The sequence below is a fragment of the Petromyzon marinus genome, chromosome 35 (assembly GCF_048934315.1).
Source record: "Petromyzon marinus isolate PM22_M1 ecotype Great Lakes invasive population chromosome 35, UKy_Petmar_22M1.pri1.0, whole genome shotgun sequence".
In the NCBI taxonomy this organism is placed as follows: Eukaryota; Metazoa; Chordata; class Hyperoartia; order Petromyzontiformes; family Petromyzontidae; genus Petromyzon; species Petromyzon marinus.
The window spans coordinates 4,246,269-4,266,112 of NC_133701.1; the positions used below are offsets into that span (position 1 = coordinate 4,246,269).

At 47.0% G+C, this 19,844-nt stretch overlaps 1 protein-coding gene and 1 long non-coding RNA gene across 12 annotated transcripts in view; one reads left to right on the forward strand and one right to left on the reverse strand.

The window, feature by feature from the left end:
- LOC116948983 (receptor-type tyrosine-protein phosphatase delta-like) overlaps window positions 1–19,844 on the forward strand; it is a 614,820-nt gene that overhangs the window by 180,757 nt on the left and 414,219 nt on the right. For 8 of the 11 annotated variants that reach the window (XM_076071860.1, XM_076071866.1, XM_076071855.1 and 5 more), the window contains one exon: window positions 4,807–4,918. The exons of 2 other annotated variants lie outside the window; for them this stretch is intronic. In XM_076071860.1, coding sequence (XP_075927975.1) covers window positions 4,911–4,918 — 8 coding nt within the window. In that variant the 5' untranslated portion in view covers window positions 4,807–4,910. Of the gene's footprint in view, window positions 1–4,610; window positions 4,919–19,844 lie in introns of those variants that run through there. One more of the 11 variants, XM_076071856.1, reaches the window with a different exon arrangement.
- Window positions 763–19,356, reverse strand: LOC116948986 (uncharacterized). Its single transcript, XR_012945968.1, has 3 exons — window positions 18,369–19,356; window positions 5,910–6,002; window positions 763–1,884 (listed from the first exon to the last, which is right to left on the reverse strand). It is a non-coding gene; the product is annotated as an uncharacterized LOC116948986 (long non-coding RNA).

A 19,844-nucleotide genomic window follows, 5' to 3' on the forward strand; every position in this document is an offset into this window, starting at 1 on the left:
GCCGTCCTCCTGCGCGCACGGCACTCGCATCATTGTTTCCGCGGGGCTGATGGTGGTGGTGGTGGGTGGGGGGGACATTCAGGCAGCACGCACCGGCTGGATTGATTTGCAGAGCCCTTTCTCAGTACATGGTCGATTCTAATGAAAGCCAATTTCCCCCCCCCCCCCCCATCTCTATCCTTGTATTACAGAGAATGGCACCTTCCAGAGATTCAATCATGTTAGCGGGTCGCCCCCGTGACTGAATGGGGTAATGCAGGGCTCTCTCTCTCTCTCGAGGGGAAGGGTGCATGGATACCGCAAAAAGGCGGGACCCCAAGGAGAAACATTATTCCGGTTTAATATGCACGGCGCAGGCGGTAAGTGAATGCATTACGAATGTTTCCCCCCGATGCACTTTGTTCTGTCCGCGGTAAATCTCGCGTCGGCAAAGGGGTGGGGGGGGAAGCGTAACTCGATTCGAAACCCCCGTTGCAGTAAGTTCTGTAATTTGCAATAATTTTGCTTGCTCATACTCTGGGCTGAGCCTCTTACTCCACCACCACCACCACCAGCAGCCACCACCCCCTCCCCCGATCCACACAACACTGGAAGATTTATGTATTGTGCTGCTGAAGCACACTGTGCAGGATTATTGGCTTGCTCTAGTAAATAACACCTCTGCTGCAGTGATAACTTTCCAAGGTTAGAAATCTAACCGTGGAGATTTTTCTCGTTGAAGCAAGGTGCAGCAAGCACCGAGATAGATATATATATCACATGGTGCCATGCAACCTCACATTTTAGTGGCCATTATTGCTGTTTTGTGCAATGCAGTGAGGTTTTTTTTCTAGTTGTCACATTCGTCATTATAAGTATGTCCCTCCTGGTCCACCTCGTTTGTACACGTTAAACTATATCTCCCCGGTCGTTTGCACCACGACGAGGCTAGCTAATGAGCACAAAGCTGCCAATGATGGCCGTGATTAGTGGAAGTGGATGTCTGCCGCTCTGTGGCAATCGGATCGGCTGCAAGAAGTCAACCGCCGCTGGCGACAGCCGCTGGAACTCGGCATCGAGCGAGGGACAGGGCGGCCGACGCCGCCGTTGACACGCGCGCTGCATCCGAGCTCGCTCGAGGCTTTGACGGTGGTTTACGATGGAACTCGGGGGTGTACAGGGCCCGAGTGTGCGACGATGAGTGTTTGCGATGCATCAAAGGTGCACGAGACTCGTCTTTTCACCCGGCAGGATAAACGAGTGCAGCAGTGTAGAGAGTGTTCGCTACGCCGACGTCTGCCAATATGTCTGGATGAATAGGCCAAATACCCTTTTGAAGCCCTCTCTCTTGAGTTTTCTTTAGTGAAGGCCTTAAGGCCAGCGGCGGTGTGACCAAGCAATTGGAGGGCTGAAACTTTACCTTTAACACATTATTTCCATTTGTTTTTCTCAGGTGAGTTTAGGATTGTTTGTATATCCTGAAATTCGATTGACAGGCACGCCAACCTGAACGAATAGCATTGTGGGATTCTACAGTTCCACAGCCAGCCTGATGAACAACATTCCTCCAAGTGTGAAAAAAACCTCGTACAACAATAGTATTCAACTTTTCATTTAAACACACGCTTAAAGAACATTGCATTATGGCGATGAGTGGAAATTATTGGAATTGTGTCTTTCGGTAAAGGGTACTTATGATTGTTTTATTTTATTTAGTACACTTGCCCCAGTGCAATAGTTTTAAAAACCATGTTCTTGAAGAGAGAGAGAAAAAAAAACAGATGAAATACATTTTAACAAGAGGCGGTCGAATACATATTCATCTCGCACCACGTGTGCGCCGTGGTGCGCCGTGGCTCGCATGAGAATCACGGCAGAGGATGCAGCACTGGAGGATGCAGCAACCTACAACAACAAAAATTGGCGAAAGTTAGAGAGATTAATTACAAGATTGGAGCCTTCAAGACTGGTCTTATTACTGGTGGAGGATGCCGAGAGGTGATATTGAAACAGGACTGAATCAGGATCCTCTGCAGGGAACCCACAACTGAAAGGGGCCCTCAGGGATGCCACAGGTGAGTGATGACCAATAGGAAAACCACATTTATTATTTCTTACCATGGGCCTGTATTTTATGAATTAAACTAGTAGGTGAGGTTACAACGCACTGGTTAATCGATCAATATTGATTCTCTAGCTCACGATTCATTAATCGAATCACGTGTGTAACAATCGATGCACTTCAATTCATGTTGTAAGTAATAGGTTCACGTGACCCCTTCATGCCACTGGAAGCCACTACATTTATCACAATGCTAAAAAAGAATGGATTCTTAGAGGGATCCAGTTGGCTCAGAGGTCAGAGCATAGAGCTGCCACTACTGATATCCTGGGTTTTAATACGAGTAGCCACCTGTGACTGAAATAGGTTGTCAAGTCTAGCGAGTTCACGGCCTCAGTCATCAGTGACTGAGACCGTAAAATTATTTTTTCCCTGAATTTGGCCAAATTCTAGATTAAAGATTGAACGTTATCAGTTGGATTACCGTGTGATGAACGTTTTTACCTGGAGCAGGGCAGGTGGGAAAGTCCTCGCATTGGCGTGGACAAGTCACTTAACTATATATTCAGAAGTAGCTATGTGACATTTACTTCTGCGGGCCGTTTCCTAGCACTGCCCAGTTAAATTTCGGAATGGATTCAATCTCATTCCATCACATGATGTGGATAGAACAATCTGCGGAAAACTGGCTGAAAACTGGGTGAAATTGATCCTTGATTCATGACCCTGAATCGCGATCAACCATTGCATCGCAAAGGCAGATAATTGAGTAGGCCCCTGATGAATAGAGGGTATCCACGATATTAATTTGGCACGACGTAAATCCCCCTCCCCCCAATGTTTGATTGACAATTGACTACACACAGATATGAACCCATCAATGAGCCCTAACACACACTCTTCTCGTTAGGCACCAACCCTCTAGTAATTGGTGTGTGTGTGTGTCGGGGGGGGGGGTACTCAAGGTTCAGCCCCCCTTCTAAACATTTTTAGTGAGTCAATGACTATGTTCAATACAGTGTAATGACTGCTTCACACAGTGAGTGATCTGCTGCAGTCTCCTTATTTCAACATGTTCCAGATTCGTGTGATGATGTATAAACGGCCGGCAGAAGTTGGAGGAGTCCGTGACAAAATGTATACCGTGTATGAATACAAGAATAAAGTGATCGGCATTCGCAGCCTTTACTCATGTATATATACACACACGAGGTGAGAGTCAGTGCAAAATTCACGTTTAGAGAAAAGCAGATCGTATCGCGACTCGTTCTGTTCAGCGTTTAACATTTGTCAAATTTCGTTTCACACTGAGTTTTTAGATATCGCACTCGGACCAAGGTCACGCTACAGGGTCACGGTAGACATCAACATTTCTAAAGCTGGCTCGACGCATACGTTCACACCACCTCGAGGTCGTCACCATGGCAGGTGACAAACCGTTTTCAATTGTGTTACGCCGAATACGGAATAGTCAGATCCAGTGGGGACGCAAACGGTGCTCGTTTTCGAGGGAGAGAAAGAGAGAAAAACAACGTTTCAGGGCGGCTGGAAAGGGCAAGGTGTGCCGCCGTGGTGGAGAGGTTCTTCCGTTGGCTCGTTTCAACAACGACGATGGGACACGTTCTGGAACAGTCGGGCGTTTGCGGAATTCTACACAGGCGTTCGTGGTGGGGAATAGCGCGAAGTTTGCATCTCGTGAATATTTAAGAGAATGGAGGAGAGGGGGTGGGGGCATTGGGTTCGTTGGTGAGAGTAAAATTCTTGAAATTATAAGGCAGGGGAGAGGGGGGGGGCGGCGTGCTGAGCCTTTGGGTCTAACTGGCCTTTTCTCTTTAAAAAAAACTGGTTATGCTTTTAAATGTCACACACCTGTACGTTCGCCCAGAGGAGGCCGTGGGTTATTCCGAACGTTCGCAATTGCCGTGCAAGTCTCTTGAAACGAGAGATTGTCAGAGAGACTGTTCCTTACGCACGCACCCACTCTCGCAGGCTCAACGCTAGAGCAGGGCTTGAACTCTCTCTGACAACATTCGTGCGAACAGCGCGGCAAGGCCCACTGACAGCTGCTGCCATTCCACGACAATTAGAAACCTAATCTGAGCCGTGCCGAGCTGTTCCTGGCATGGCCCACAGCAGAGCGTGGGTCCTGTGCCCTATTGTACGGCTCCACGGGTTTGGACCTCCCTCCCCTCCCTCCCCTTCCTCCCCTCCCTCCCCTCCCCGCCCTCCCCTCCCTGGAGGGGAGGTGATTCTGCATTTTAAGATAAATTAAGATATGTAATATTACGTTTGGTTTGGATTTACACTATCCAAAGTTCTAATGAATTTGTCAGTCTCTTCTTCTAATTAATAAAAACAGATTTTTTTAATCGAAGCAATAGACTCCAGCAATGGCTCCTCTCTTTTCTGCGTCGATCCCGTGATATCAAAACTGTTTGAGGGCAGCCCAGCTGGCTGGGGGCAGGGAGCCCCCCTTAGTAAAACGAGCTTCATAATTGGGCTGCATAGTTCCCTACCCCCAGCCAGCTGGGCTGCCCTCAAAACAGTTTTGATATCACGGGATCAACGCAGAAGAGAGGGGAGCCACTCCCTTCTTTTCTGTAAAACGAGCTTTATAATTGGGCTGAATAGTTCCGTTACAGCTTGCTTGGCCCTCCAGGGAATCTGTATATTTTTTTAAAGGGCATATGTTTATGAGCAGGTTCATGATTATCCGTAAATTTCTGGTCCAAAAACCAACTGGATTCTTGTTTTCTTACACCAAGGCTGGCTGACGCGAGCTGCACGGATGAAAACAACAAGACAACTGGGACTCTAGTGGGTTCATACAGACCGCTTTCATCCTCGTGCGAGCCGCCAACCCCTTCTTATGAGCAAGTGAGTGCCATCAACCCGGATTAGAATGAGATAAACGGGTGGTAAAGGCGCAGCCCTGCAATTGCTTGCTCACAGCACTGCTGTTGGAAGAGCCTCCTCTAGAGGGAGTTTTTGAGAGCCCCTCTAGAGCAGTGGTTCTTACAACCACAGAGGGTTGCGTGCGCTCCAGGTTAAGAACCACTGCACTCGAGGGTATGAATGAGCCCACTCTTGGTCTCAGTGCCTAAGAAAGCTGCCCAATGATTTGACTGTCGTGCTCGGAGATCGAAGCGGCCTTTTTCTGATCAAACCATTAAACCGCGGCAGATGTTGGATAATTATTAACGTTCTTAAATAGATACAAAAATGGTTGCATTACGGTCGAGGGGAAAAGTTGCCCGACAAAAAGCATCGGATGAGACGTAATTTTGTTGAATGCAACGTTACGGATGTTTATTGTCAAATACAGGTAAATGCGATAAAACTCTGTTATCGTGCCTTGTTGAGCTGAACGGATTACTCCGTGAGAGAAACTGTCCGTAATACAAACCACGTAATACATACCACGTGATACATACCACGTAATACCCACCACGTGATACCTACCATGTAATACCTACCACGTAATACATACCACGTGATACATACCACGTAATACCTACCACGTGATACCTACCATGTAATACCTACCACGTAATACCTACCACGTGATACCTACCATGTAATACCTACCACGTAATACATACCACGTGATACCTACCATGTTATACCTACGACGTAATACATGCCACGTGATACCTACCACGTAATACATACCACGTAATACCTACCACGTAATACCTACCATGTAATACATACCACGTGATACCTACCAGGTGATACCTACCACGTAATACATACCACGTGATACCTACCAGGTGATACATACCACGTGATACCTACCACGTAATACATACCACGTGATACATACCACGTGATACCTACCATGTAATACCTACCACGTGATACCTACCACGTCCGTGTTTGAAATCAGCGTACCGCCAGACCTCTTCCCTCTTTAACTTGGCGAGAAAACGCAGCGGCATCCTCTCGAGAGAAACGGCATCTGTAAACAAACAACAATCACCTTTACTGTGCCTCCGCGGATTCATAAGTAATAAGACACATTCAGGAGAGAAGAAACACATTTACGAAACAATTATGTCATTAGAGCACACAACAAACTGAGCGAAAGCCCAAATAAGTTTGAAGAGGTGGTGGGTCCGTGGAGGGGGGCGGAGCAATGAGCAGAGAAGCTTCCTCTGTAGATTTGAAGTTTTCGTGACTGCAGGGATCCCATCCTCTTTGGTTCTTTCGGTAAAGTCAGGTAGTTATAAAAAAAAACACATTTAATCACGACGTTTCGGGCGCAACACGAGCGTCCGTCATCAGGTGGGACAACCACAGCAAGAAACAATTTCTGAAGTGGGCAAAAAGGGCTGCTGTAACAAGAGGCTATGTAGGTTGGAGAGGCGGGAGGAGCCAGGGAGGAGAGATACAGCGGGGGGTGTGGGGTAGGGGATTAGGAAACGCGCAATGGGAATGCTGACAGACGCTTGTGTTGCGCCCGAAACGTCGTGATTAAATATATTTTATTTTGTATACCTACGTGACTTTACCGAAAGAACCAAAGAGTAAGCTTCCTCTGCTTTGCCCTTTGTGTGACTCCTTACCTCTCACATATAAACACAAAGATCCCCCGTGTAGCCTTAACAGACTGTTGGGGCAAGTGCTATTAGTGAGCAGCACCTATGAAGGCCGGCGCGGTATACGAAGGGGGTGGGTGACCAGCACTACGCCCGACCGCCTTTGTCTCCCCAGTGGCGATTTTAACACACCGCACCAGGTACTCATTTAAGGCTGAGTCGACCTACACACACACACGATGCTATTTTTAAACTTTTTGGTGACTATCTCTCCGGCCTCTCTAAGCACCGTAGAGAAGGGCCATTGCCTAAAACGTCACACTTTATAAACTCTTTTTTCTAAGCCCATTAACAGTGTAAATGACGAATGTGTCGAGTGTTTTATTTTCAGTTATTACGATTCTAAATGGAAAGGCACAACGCGGTCACGGCTGACGGCCGGCTTTGCTGCGAATTGTGAATTTATGATAAGTGGGGATGCTACGGCGGGAGGCAGTTAGTGGTGTGGCTTTGAGGGCACATAATCGTCGGCAATACCGAGTGCGGTCCGCCACTTTAGTGCCTGTCACTATAAAGGAGCCCTCCCCGTGCCTCTCCGCGGCCCCTTTGCCGCAGGTCGAAGTGGTCTGCCCTTTGGATGCCTCTCACGGGGCACCGAACGATAATCGTGAGCAAAAAAAAAACCTTGGCTCCTTTGGGCACTCATCGTGATGTTGTGCCAATGGAACGATTCCCTGAAAGAAAGAAAAACGTCATTGTGTATATTTATACCTACAACGAAACAGGTGGACTTCTCCACAAACCTGGCCGTCGTCTGATGAAGCTCGTTGCAATTACTGGCAAAAACCTCGTACAATACTCAGATCGTAAATGTTGCGGCTTGGCTCTCCAACACGCCGGTGTGCTGTACTAGTATACTACACTATACACTACGCTATACACTACACTACTATACACAATACACCACACTACTGTACACTACACTACACACTAGTGCTGTACTAGTGATGAATTGGCATGTTCTGTTTACGTGACAACCCTTACAAGTTGGCTGTGTCGGGTGGTGGCGGGTTTAGCGACACATTTATATTTTTACGCGATCCAACCCCCTCCCACCCACCCCCCGTATTGTGCATATATAAATATCGTCTGCGCTGTTGCTCTACAGGGATGCTGAGGTGGAGCAATGGTTGGCACGTTCCACTTGAGATCCAGAGGTTGCCTCTTCCATTTGATCTGTCGGCGCAGCAGTTCGATCCCAACCTGGTTCGATCTAGTTCGATCCCGACCCTGACGCCTGCTGCTGTATATCTGGCGTTTGCGTGTCCTCTCCCTCTCCCCGTGGTCGTGTGGTCTTTCCTCCGGCGTTTCCCTCCGCATTTAGAAAGCGTGCCTTCAGAGTGTTTTTGGCTGCGATAGATTTTCACGTGATAAGCCCCTTCGTTGGGCTATCGTTTGTGGCCAGGTCGCTTCTGAAATATAGTTATATAGATCAGCGTGGCCTTAACTGGTAAAATATTTTTTTTCAAGTTTGCGTGCGTTTAGCAGTTGGAACAATTTGGCGACATTATTAAATCCCCGCTCCTCTGTCCACCCAGCTGCAGTATAAATGGGCAAACCACAGTTAGTCAATCGACAGGTCGCCTGTGGTGCAATCACGCGTGGCTACTCCCACCTCTTCCACGATATCTGGCCAGCAATGGAAGAGTAGGCCAAAAGCACTCTTTAGCGTTGCTCTCTCTCTCTCGAGCTCCTTTTAGCAAGAGGCCCTTCCGCCAGCGGTGACCTAAGCAAGGAATTGCCGGTCGCGCACCCTTTACCGTTTGACCGCATTTACAATTTACTCTCAACACTGCCGCGACGATGACGGCCTGGTGGTGATGAGTAAGCGTTTGCCCACCCCCCCCCTCCCTCCCACCGCTTGGCAGCAGCTCCACACCTTCGCAAGACTCCACGACGTCCGTTTCGCGTCGGGGAGCCTTGCGACGCGCGCGTTACCACCAGCGCCGTGTTTCTGCACGCGAGCCACGTGCGTGACGACGGAGGTGCGCGTCCGCTTGAGCGGGCCGGAAACGTGTTCACCTCTTCTCAAAATGTGAAATTTAGAGAGATTAGCTTTTTTATTTTTTGTTTCGAGAAGTCAATCCCCACCACGTGTTTGCACGGTTCCAACGCGCGCCTCTGGACCAAGCGTTATGCGGGGATCGTGTGGCCGGATTTGGGGGAAAACAACCCACTTGTGAAGGTCTTTCTCGGAGAGCGCATCAAGTATTAATGAGGTTTAACCGTCGTTTTGGTGCTACAGACACCAGAGAGCTGGGGGAACCATACAAAGGAAAATTCTTTCAGCAGCAGTCACGATCAAGATCAGTAATAACAATCTCAAGGGTATCTACAAGCATGGTTTGTTATTAAACTATTAGCCAGTGCCTATCAAACCCTGTTTGCTATTTTGGAGACAATAATAGCCTGCCTGATAGACAGCAGGCATTTCGCAGCCTCGGCGGCTTTTTGCATGTTAATATGGAAGGGCTTATTTTTTTCGAGCAATGTCAAGGAGAATTCCTGCATTTGCATCCTCCGAGGTGATTGGTGATAATTGTGCGCTCAACCGACTGTGGGGGAGCTTAATTGGAGTAGATGAAGAGTCATGGACTGCAGTGTTGATGACCCCAGGGGTAATACACACTGCCCTCCCACCAGTTGATTCTGAAATGTCAGAGCCAATAACCGCGGCTTAAAGGACGCCGAGGCTCTGTTCGTACTGTAGCTGTAGTGCTTTGTCAGCGCTGGATGCAAGAGGCTTCTGGTTTGTTAAGGTTCAGGCTGAACATTTTTTCCTCCTCCTCTTTCCTGCACACTCAATTTTTATCCCACCGTAATGCCGTCCCGTGCACTCTACCCCTCATATCCTGCTAAGACACAATTTAGAAATGCGTTTGAAACAATTGAACGTTTTTTCAGTGCTACAGGTTTCCCCCCATTTATTTGTACAGCATCTTGAAAGCCATTGACATTTTCACGTTCCATTAATTAAAATTGTATTGTAAATGCGTACCTATTTGCTTTAATCAATAGTCATTGCCTTTTTAAATATTAAGCAATAATATGCAGCCCTTTGTAAATCCACTGGTGGACGAAGGCCTTCCCCATGTTGGGCAAGGCCATGGGAGTTGTTTTTGACCATACTTCACTCTGGTCAGTAAAACTTGATGAAGGCAGTGACCCAGAACTGGGTTAAATATCAGTACACTGTCAGCCACTGCCATAAATATAACTCGGGATACTCGATTGATAGTGCAGTGTGCTAATATCTGCCCACCACTCCTGTTAAGCAATAATAATAATATGTGTGTATATGTGCATTTTTTTGGGGGGAGCAATTGTATAGCGGTTCGCGTGTTACGTTACGAACCCGACAACCCGGGTTCAATTTCCGCTCATGGCGAACACCAGCGACGATTATCTGAACCGGTCCTGGGCCTCCCCTAGCTCGACTCAGCCTCAAATGATTAGCTAGTGCGGTGTGTGAGCATTGCCACTAGGGAGACAAAGGCGGTCGGGCGTGGTGCTGGCCGCCTACCCCCTCGTGTGCCGTGCTGGCCTTCATAGGTGCTCGCTAACAGCACTTTCCCCAACAGTCTGTTACAGGCTATACGGGGGATCTTTGTCTTAGTTATTTATTTACCTGGGAAAACGACGCAGAGTCCGCAGATTCTATATCAGGAGGGTCATCCACCGGGATGTTGAGGTTCTTTAACGCCAATGAGGTTCTGCTTTACGTTATTAGCTCTGGGAGGAAAGCAGAGAACCGGGAGGAAACCCATGCAGAGCAGGGGGAGAGAACGTACAAACTGCACACAGAAAGGAACCTCAGTCGAGAAGCGAACCTAGGTGCTTCTTGCTGTGAGGCACGCTGATTACGACTCTGCCGCCCACGTTTTATTATTATTATTTTTTACCCAAAAAAGTTTCACTAAAACTCAAGACTTTTTTCAGGAGGGTCTTGCGTTGTGATGTTCGGCCCAAAGCATTGATGAGCTATTTGTAATTTTACTAAGGTAAGGAACTTGGAAGGATGTTGTGCATGTTTCACTGAGCCACACGCTGCACTGGAGCGAGTGTTCCTGGGGTTTGCTCGATAAGTGTGCGCACATGGCTGACAGGAGCTTCCGTCATTTTGACGAATTGCAGAGTGCACGATATGAGAGAGCGCACATTTTTAAATGCCATTGCAATTGACAATTTTCACGTACAATTTAATAATCAATTTGTTTAAGTGTTAAATGCAATTCGCCATGCGTACATGTCAGGCCGTGTGTCCTTCATGTACCGTAGAGGCGTTGTTTTATGCGTAACTAATTGCATTGTAACGACGTAAAGTGATGCTTACAAATGACCAGGGTGACCAGTGGTGCAGTGGTTAGCACACTGCACTATTATCCTGCCTGACCACCTTAGTTTGATTCCAGACCATGGCTAACATCAATGACGAGTGATATCTAAACCCGTCCGGGTCCCACCCTGCACCAACCTGCACTGACCAGCATGGCGAAGTATTGTTGAACTCATCAGCTATGACATGTCCACGGCGTTGGGATCACGCACATTTCGACAATGGCATCAACAATGGCTCGCTCCCACGTGTCCGCGAGTCTCATTAAACCAGCCTCAACTCGGTTTTTCCTCTCATGCATTCCCCATCGACTATCTTTCCATGACCTGCCTAGTCCATCAGTCCCCATCCCTTCTCGCACACGATGTGTCCTTCCCAAAGCTCACTCAATTCTCCGAACAGTCAATATCATGTCTCTCATTAGTACTTTCTTACGTGAGTCAAGTGTATCTCCTTCAGTCGCTCAGCGTAATACCAAGCGTGCACTTATGCTTTTTGCGAGCTTTTTTTAATCACCCTTACATTTTCGTTGTGAGTGTCCCTGTTTCCGGTCCGCATGTTATCGCAAGTGCAATGCACTGAGTTGGAAATGTCCTCTTAGGCACGTTGGTATTTTGCTTTTCACTCTCAAGTTCCTATTTCCAAAGACACTCGATCTTGATCAACTCTTTTTTCCCCTTTAATTTTGATAACAGATTCACCTCCAATGATGATTGCCCGATGTACTCACACGCACATGTGCGCTACGGCTGTGCCCTTCCAACGAATATTTACGTGGCTTTCAATGAACTTGTTGTACATGGCTTATACGATCAAATCATTAACATTCCTCTCTATCCACAATCTCATTGTAGCGCTGAATATCGACACATTCCCTTTTCAACCAAATCGATTACAAATATCCAAGGCAAAAACTGTACGTTTTCCCCCCTAAACAAGCTGTTGGCGATTTATTTTGTGCAAAGTTTCTCGGGCGACCGTTGCGTGGCGGCCACCGGGGATGAGGATAAAAGCTTCGCCCGTGCCTCGGATGCTCGGCTTTCAGTTTGGAGAACGCTCAAAAACGACGGAGCCCCTGACAATAACAGAGAGACCGTCCCTGGGAGCCGAGCCTTGGCACGAGGGCCCTGAACAGGCAAAGGCACCACGTGGTTTCATGGGTTCCCATGACAATTTTGCGAAATTGTTCATGAATGGAAAATTGACCAATTAAGCATTACAGCAATTGAGGAGAGCGTGTGTGTGGGGGGGGGGGTGCATGCTGGTGGGAAGACTTTATGAGGAGCATCAACCCACAAATCGGGCTGTGTGGATAAGGAAACTCGAGAGAGCGTGCCTGCTGCCTCTGGCAGATTGTGGCTTGCCTTCCCATTTTATCGAGATTGTACGAGATACAAAAAATTGACTTACAAGCTGTAATCTGACGGAGAAAAAATAAAAAAAATAAAACCATATTTCTTTTCAGTCGGCTGGACCATTCTGCATGCATGGGCTTACAGCTCGGAGGAATATTTAGTGTGAAATTGCAGTTTTCAAGATCCGTATAAATGGTCGCTGTGCTCACAAACTGCTCTAGATCGGCCGGCACCTTCGCCACATGGCATGCCCTGGCGTGTGGGCATGAAGGCGCACAATAGGCGCGCGTGAATCAACACGTAAACAACCGCCGCCAGGCACGGATGCATGGGGAGCACGCGGGCAGGCGCTGCGACGAGTAATTAAACTCACTCCAGCTCTCTTCCTCCGTCGTTGCGTGAGCGAATGTTCACAGGTGTTCACACTGACATGAACGATCTCAAACGTGGATGTTCGTTGTGAGCGAGGGCACGCACACACACACACACACAGGTGGGCCCGCACCTGTAGACGATCAAAGATACTGAAAATGTGAGGACGAGCGAGAGAGCATCGTGGTGTCTTTGTTATATATTGTGCGGTGTGCGCTCACGCGCGCGCGCGCGCCCGCCCGCACGCACGCACGCACGCGCCACTGAATGTGAAGCGAGGGATTGATGACGGCCCAATGGGGCTTGCGTTCAGGCCTTTGTATTGTATATTAATTGAAGACACGTTTCAATGAGAATATTTGTCATCAGGTCACCGTTGACTGGACGCACGAAAAACTCTGATTCAATTTGGATTTTCACTTAATTTGGCCAATGCCGTCACTGAAAACTAAAAATAAAATAAAAATTGTCGACAATGAGATAATCACATCACGAGAAGATGTTGTGTGGGAATCTGCAGCCCCTAGCGTGTGGATAAAAAAAAGGTGACCGAAGGGATTATCAGAAGCAGTTCTGTGATATCTTATTCTGCGGGCTGTTTTCTTTCGTACAGATTAATGCACTGCTCTGGAAGAGCCCTGAAAGTAAAACTTAGTCTCATGTCATGACGCCAGATTCACAATTGGACTTATATTGATGGGATAACGGACAAAAATCAATACAGTATTTTAGCAGTTAACGTAATTCGAGACAGGCAGAGGGATGAGTATTTTTTTTTGCTGAGCAACCAATCATTTGCATGTGTATGGTTTACCCCTTACACGGACAAAATAATCGGTGTTCAAAGCAATGGAAGAAAATAGTGGTTGTCATACATGTATTGATGAATTTAGTGCTTTAATTATGCTGCATTGTATATATATATTTACGTTTGGGAGACAATTTCAGCAATTTGTGCCCTTGAGCGTCCAAACCCTGGGTCGCAAATCGCCGTCTCAGGTCCTCTGCACTCGTGCGCTCGGCTCTTTCCAAGGACTGAAGAGCCCGAGTTGCTATGACAACTGACAGAATCTAGTTGAAAACTCGGTTGCCGTGGCAGCGAGCTGATTGAACAAAAGGCTGGCACGGGGCATTAACCCCAGCGCAACGAAAAATGGGGGGGAAAAAGATGCATTCCCTTTGTGATGCCGAGTGCGATGGCGCACGAGCTCTCGGTAATTACGGCAAATGGTCTCTGTTCTGCGACGAAGGGCCACTTCCTGAAACGTCAGCCCACATTATGGAGCGCTGTCGCACGCAAATATTGCCATTGACGATCGTCCTGAGGTACTTTTTTAGATTGAATTTGAATTGTTTTTCTTTCCTGAGAACGGTAATTGCATGATTTCAAAATGCATGGGGTTTCATAGTTGATATGCGTAACATTATATTCTTGGTTCTTTCGGTAAAGTCACGTAGAAGGGAAACAATAAAATAATACAAATATAAAACAATACAATTCTCACGACGTTTCGACTGCAACACAAGCAATTATCAGGTGTGAAAACCACGGCAAGAAAATTTGCAGTCACGAAAGCTTTAAATCAAAATTTATGCGTAACATTGTGAAACAATACCGAGACTAAATTGCATACCAAACAATTTGCTGTGGTGCATTGTGGTAAAAAAAAGCATACATGAGCAGAACTCGGTTTTGTGTCTCCTCGTATAAATTAAATTATGTTGTAGTCCATCGACCCATTGGCTTGCCAGACCAACATGATTCGGTAGCTTCGACTCTCTCATCAGCAGTCCAGCCTGCTAAACAAATGCTGCAGAGTTACCAGATGCTGTTGGCAAGATGCCGATGAAAGGGAATTGAATCGTTTTTTTACTTACTTTGCAGTAAGATAATTTCCAGGCACCGTGTCTCGTTTGCAAACAAAAATCAATCACAAACTACGAATAAATATTATTCAAATGTGCTTTTCAGATACGCATGATTAACATTTCAACACTGTACAAGAGGATCATGTTAATAATAAAGTATTAAAGCTTTCGTGACTGCATAAAATTACTCATTGTTTTTTGCGGTAAAGTCACGTATGTAGAAATACAATAAAATTATATTAAAACAAAAAAACAATCACGACGTTTCGATCACAACGCAAGCGATCTTCATCAGGTGTCAAGAACAAATCATGGAGGTAAATACAACGAGAAGATGGGAGAATTCAACAAACCTAAGAAACATGTGAAGCACAACCAGTCAGGCCAACAACACAGTTAGACACTTCCTGGCGGACCACGAATTTCAGAAGAGTGTTAAATTTCGTATTCAACCTTTGGATTGCACATACCAGCATAGATAGAATGAAAAATACGAGGTACACGGTCAGTAGAAATACATATACAAGTCCACCAAGAGGTAAGGAGGGAGGAAAGACGGACAGGGAGGCAGAGAGAGGGGGTGCCGGAGGGATGAACAGAAGCTTAAATAGGAAATACGGTTGGAGGGGGGGAGGGGCCAGAGCGAGAGCGGCAGCTCAAACACGCACATCTTACACATAGAAAACGGCAGCTCAAAAAAGGACATTTTTTGAGCTGCCGTTTTGTATTTACAAGAGGTGGTCCTTTTTTGAGCTGCCGTTTTCTATGTGTAAGATGTGCGTGTTTGAGCTGCCGCTCTCGCTCTGGCCCCCCCCCCCCCCTCCAACCGTATTTCCTATTTAAGCTTCTGTTCATCCCTCCGGCCCCCCTCTCTCTCTCTGCCTCCCTGTCCGTCTTTCCTCCCTCCTTACCTCTTGGTGGACTTGTATATGTATTTCTACTGACCGTGTACCTCGTATTTTTCATTCTATCTATGCTGGTATGTGCAATCCAAAGGTTGAACGCGAAATTTAACACTCTTCTGAAATTCGTGGTCCGCCAGGAAGTGTCTAACTGTGTTGTTGGCCTGACTGGATGTGCTTCACATAATGTTTTTTCAGGTTTGTTGAATTCTCGTCTCTCATCTTTTTGTTGTATTTACCTCCGTGATTTGTTCTTGACACCTGATGAAGATCGCTTGCGTTGTGATCGAAACGTCGTGATTGTTTTTTTGTTTTAATATAATTTTATTGTATTTCTACATACGTGACTTTACCGCAAAAAAACAATAAGTAGGATCATGTTAGTTCAACTGTGAAAAAAAGCTCCCTAGCTCATCGGAATCCTCCAGTTTTAATAAATAAATATTATGATTCTGAAGAATGGTTTTGAATGCGGGAGGCAAGTGAAGTGGAGCAGAGTGCCCAGAGACAACCTGGGGATATTTGGGAATTAGATATTGATTGTCCTGCCATCTCCTGGCCACCTCCAGGCCACCTCCCAGCTAAGTGGGGTTTCACAGTTTCGCAGATCTCTCTGTGATCCACCAACTCTTGCCTCCACGGTGCTCTATTCCAGGTGCGAGTCACCACACATGGCAAAATAAGACGGTTAATAAAGTAATGGAAGCTGTTCAACATATTCTAAAGCTGTGTGTCAGCGTCCTTCCGATTTTAGAGCCACCAATTTACTGTTGCTATTGGGACAGGCAGTGTAGCAGTGAGTACGCTACTGTGCTACGAACCCGGTGACCTAATTTTGATTCCCGCTCAAGGCCAACACCAGTAATGATCATCTGGACCGATCCTTGGCCTCTCCTAGGTCGACTCAGCTTCAAATGAGTACTCGGTGCGGTGTGTAAACATTGCCGCGAGTGAGACAAAGGTGGTCGGGCGTGGTGCTGGCTACTCACCCCCTTGTGTGCCGCGTTGAACTTCCTAGGTGCTCGCGAACAGCACTTTCCCCAACAGTCTGTTACAGGCTACACGGGGGATCTTTGTCTCATCGGGGGCTAAGTCCCCCCCCACCCCCTCCTTGCTAAAGGCTCAGCTTCACTGATAGATCTTCGTACCCGCATCAAAACACGTTGGCACAATATTCTAGTGATGGGTTGTTTTTATTTCGCCTAAGCTCGCTACGTTGTCGCGCGCACCTTTATTAAATAATAAAATACACGACGAGCTCTAGCCCGTGCTTCAGGTCCGCGGGTGAATCTAAAAGCCCGGTTGACGCTCGACGCTGCATCCCAGAGCAATGGCAGCTTGGTGCCGTTGGCACGCCAGAGTGGCGTTATCAACGACGTGCATCCTGCAAACGTTCTCAAGGGCTTTAATGGCCGAAAGCAACAAAGGCTTGCCTTTTTCTTTTGCACCTGCGGGCAATTATTTGTTGCACGAAATCGTAACGACCGCTCGCACGTGCGCGCACACGCACGGACGGACGCGTGCGTACTCACCGATCTACTGCGGTGTTCTTAAAATTTGTGATGATATACGAACAGTGTGCAGTCGTTGCAGGGGGGGGGGGGATGGGCCCAGACAAAATGTGCAAGTGATTAATAATGAAGCGATGGTCGTTGCGGCCTTCGCTCACATACACAGACACGACCTTCGTTTGGCTTCGTTTATAGCCGGGGTAAGAGTACGTGGAGACGGAAGCCACATTCACACGGATCCAAGGCTGCGTCATCATGTCTGGACATTTAAAAACATTCATACAAATACAATCCTGTTGTATTAAAATGTAGTTAATTTGTGAAATGAATACACCAATTATGTGCAGTCAATTAATGTAACCATTTGCTAAACAGTAAAATAATTAGTGCATTAACTCGTAAATTTGCCCGTTTTATTGTGCAATTTATTAATCAATGCTATGGTTTCGCCCTCAGAATCCTAATCTTTAGGGGTGATGTCAATTCTGTAACTGTTGAGTTCACACGTTATAATGAAGTCTTGACACAGCGGTGTTAAGCGATCCCTATTGTGCCGTGCCCTTGGATCTCAAAATATTCAGAACAATAAGCTGGCATCAAACAGGAGCTAAACGATACGGGTTCCATTTCCAATACCATTTTTTTGTTCTCTCTCTCTCTCTCTCCATACATCTCTTCCTTGGCTGTGCATCCCCTTTGATTGCATTATGCTTGTGTGTGTGCGCGCGCGCGCAAAACTGTTCAAAAGCACGAGCCGACTTCGCCTGACAAAAATGTTGCCCATGTAATGAGAAATCTCACCATGACCACATGCGGGCATGAAGCAATGAATGTAAAAGCAAATAAATAAATAACGGTGTAATGGACATTGAGATTGTTGGCTTGGGGGGGGGGGGCGGATCTGGTTTAAATAATTCATACGGTTCTGTTTGAGCCCGCAGCATTTGACGAGCTGTCATACGGACAAGTGACCCACCGGCCAAAAGAAAACACAACGGGCCGAACAGCCGTTGTGCTGTTTGGCTTCACCGTCATTGGACCAAAAACACCGATGTCGGGCTTCTGTTCGGGGGGGGGGGGTACATGCGTTGACTAACAAGCCGCAGCAAATTACAGGTGCTTCCACTCGTGTCTCTGTTATTTCGCTGCCTCACACAGCTGGGCTCTGTGCGAAATGAGCAGATTTTCGCATCGGGTCACTCGAAGAAAGTGACTTTTCACGGCAAATTTCACCCGTGAAACTATTGGGGGGCGGGGGAGGTGGAAGGGAGGCGAGGGGGGGGGGGAGATGAGGAGTGGCGGGGGGGGCCTAGAAACAAATATGGAGCAAAAACCAGTTTGTGTTGACCAGCCACAGCACTGATTGCGCGAATGCATTTACTTCGGACATTGCCGCATGTTTGTGCGTTTCGTAGAATTGTTGGTTTGTTGTGCCGTCGTTGTGGCTGTTGTTTATCTTGCTGCCAGCCGGCGGTGGCCACCGTTGGCCAGCTGCATTTCGTAGCTCTGGCTTGCGTCGCCGCAAGGCTCCTCTTGTTTGACGAGCGGCGCAAGATCCAAACAGACGGAGGAGAGCCACGTGGCCCTGCAAGACAGACGCGGCGCAGAATGACCTCCAGCGCAGGCTCCTGCCCAATTGCCCGCTTGGACTCCCGTAGAAGGCAATGCCACATCAGGTGTCGGCGACGCAAATTCGCAATGATTTTGTGCCGCCGGGCAATGGCATTGGGGAAATTCGCACTCGATGTGGAATGGTGAGCCTTCAGTGTCTGCCAAGGAGAGAGAGAATCCTTTCTCAGGCCAATGAGGCTGGCCTTCGTGTTGTTTTGTATACGTGGGCCCGAGTGAAGTCCCAGTGGTTGAATGCTTTTAAGGCTATTTAGGAAACTAAGAGGCGAATAATAATAATAATGGTGAATTACTCTTACCAGAAATTATAAAAAATAAAATACTGCAGTGTAGACATCAAAGCTGTGACTATTCACTTTGATGTGGGATGGGCTTGGATGTGATGCCATTTGTTATATGGATTTTTACAATTGTGAATAAGAATCTTTCACAAATGGGCAATGCGTTTCACTTTTTACGATATAAATAAATGCACGTGTATATGTTGTGCCCTGCAGTTGAATACGGTCACGCAAAACACCCGCGACTGCGGAACACTGCACAGCGGTTTTTTTGGTGTGCGTCTTTTTCCGGCGCCTGGCTCAAGAGCACTGTTATCACAATAACGCTGCGAACCAAAACGGGACACAAATCTCAGCCATCGCAGCAGCTCATTGTAACGACAGTAAGATGGCGAACCTAACGAATGACCACTTTTCACACGTACTGCAAACGTGACTCACTGCGTGCTTTTCCTCCAACTCATCGCTCAGCCCTTATGGTTATTTCAACATGTGACCATTCCTTAAGCTGACTTTCATGATTTATCACTTGGATCAAACAAAATACCAAGCATCAACCTCCGGGTCATAACGCATACAATGCGGTCTGAAGCAGACAATCATTAGGAGCTTTCACATAGCCAGTAGCACGAGAGAGGTTATTTGAAGCATGTTTGCGTGTAATTCGTTGTCCAAGAAAAAGAAAAATATAATCTTCATTCAAAGTATAAAAGTGCGAATATTTTTTGTTGTCCAAAATTAGTCTGCTTCAGTATGTGCAGTATGCAACCCGCCAGCCATTACCCCAAAGGCGCAAGGAGTGAACAATGAACTCTTGCACCCGCGGCATTAAAAACAAATGTTTTTAGTCCGACGCCTGTGCTCAGAAAAAAAATTTGACAACTGCAGGGAATTTATTTAAGAATCGGCGTTTGCATGATCATTTTCGCACGGGTCCAAAGCATGAA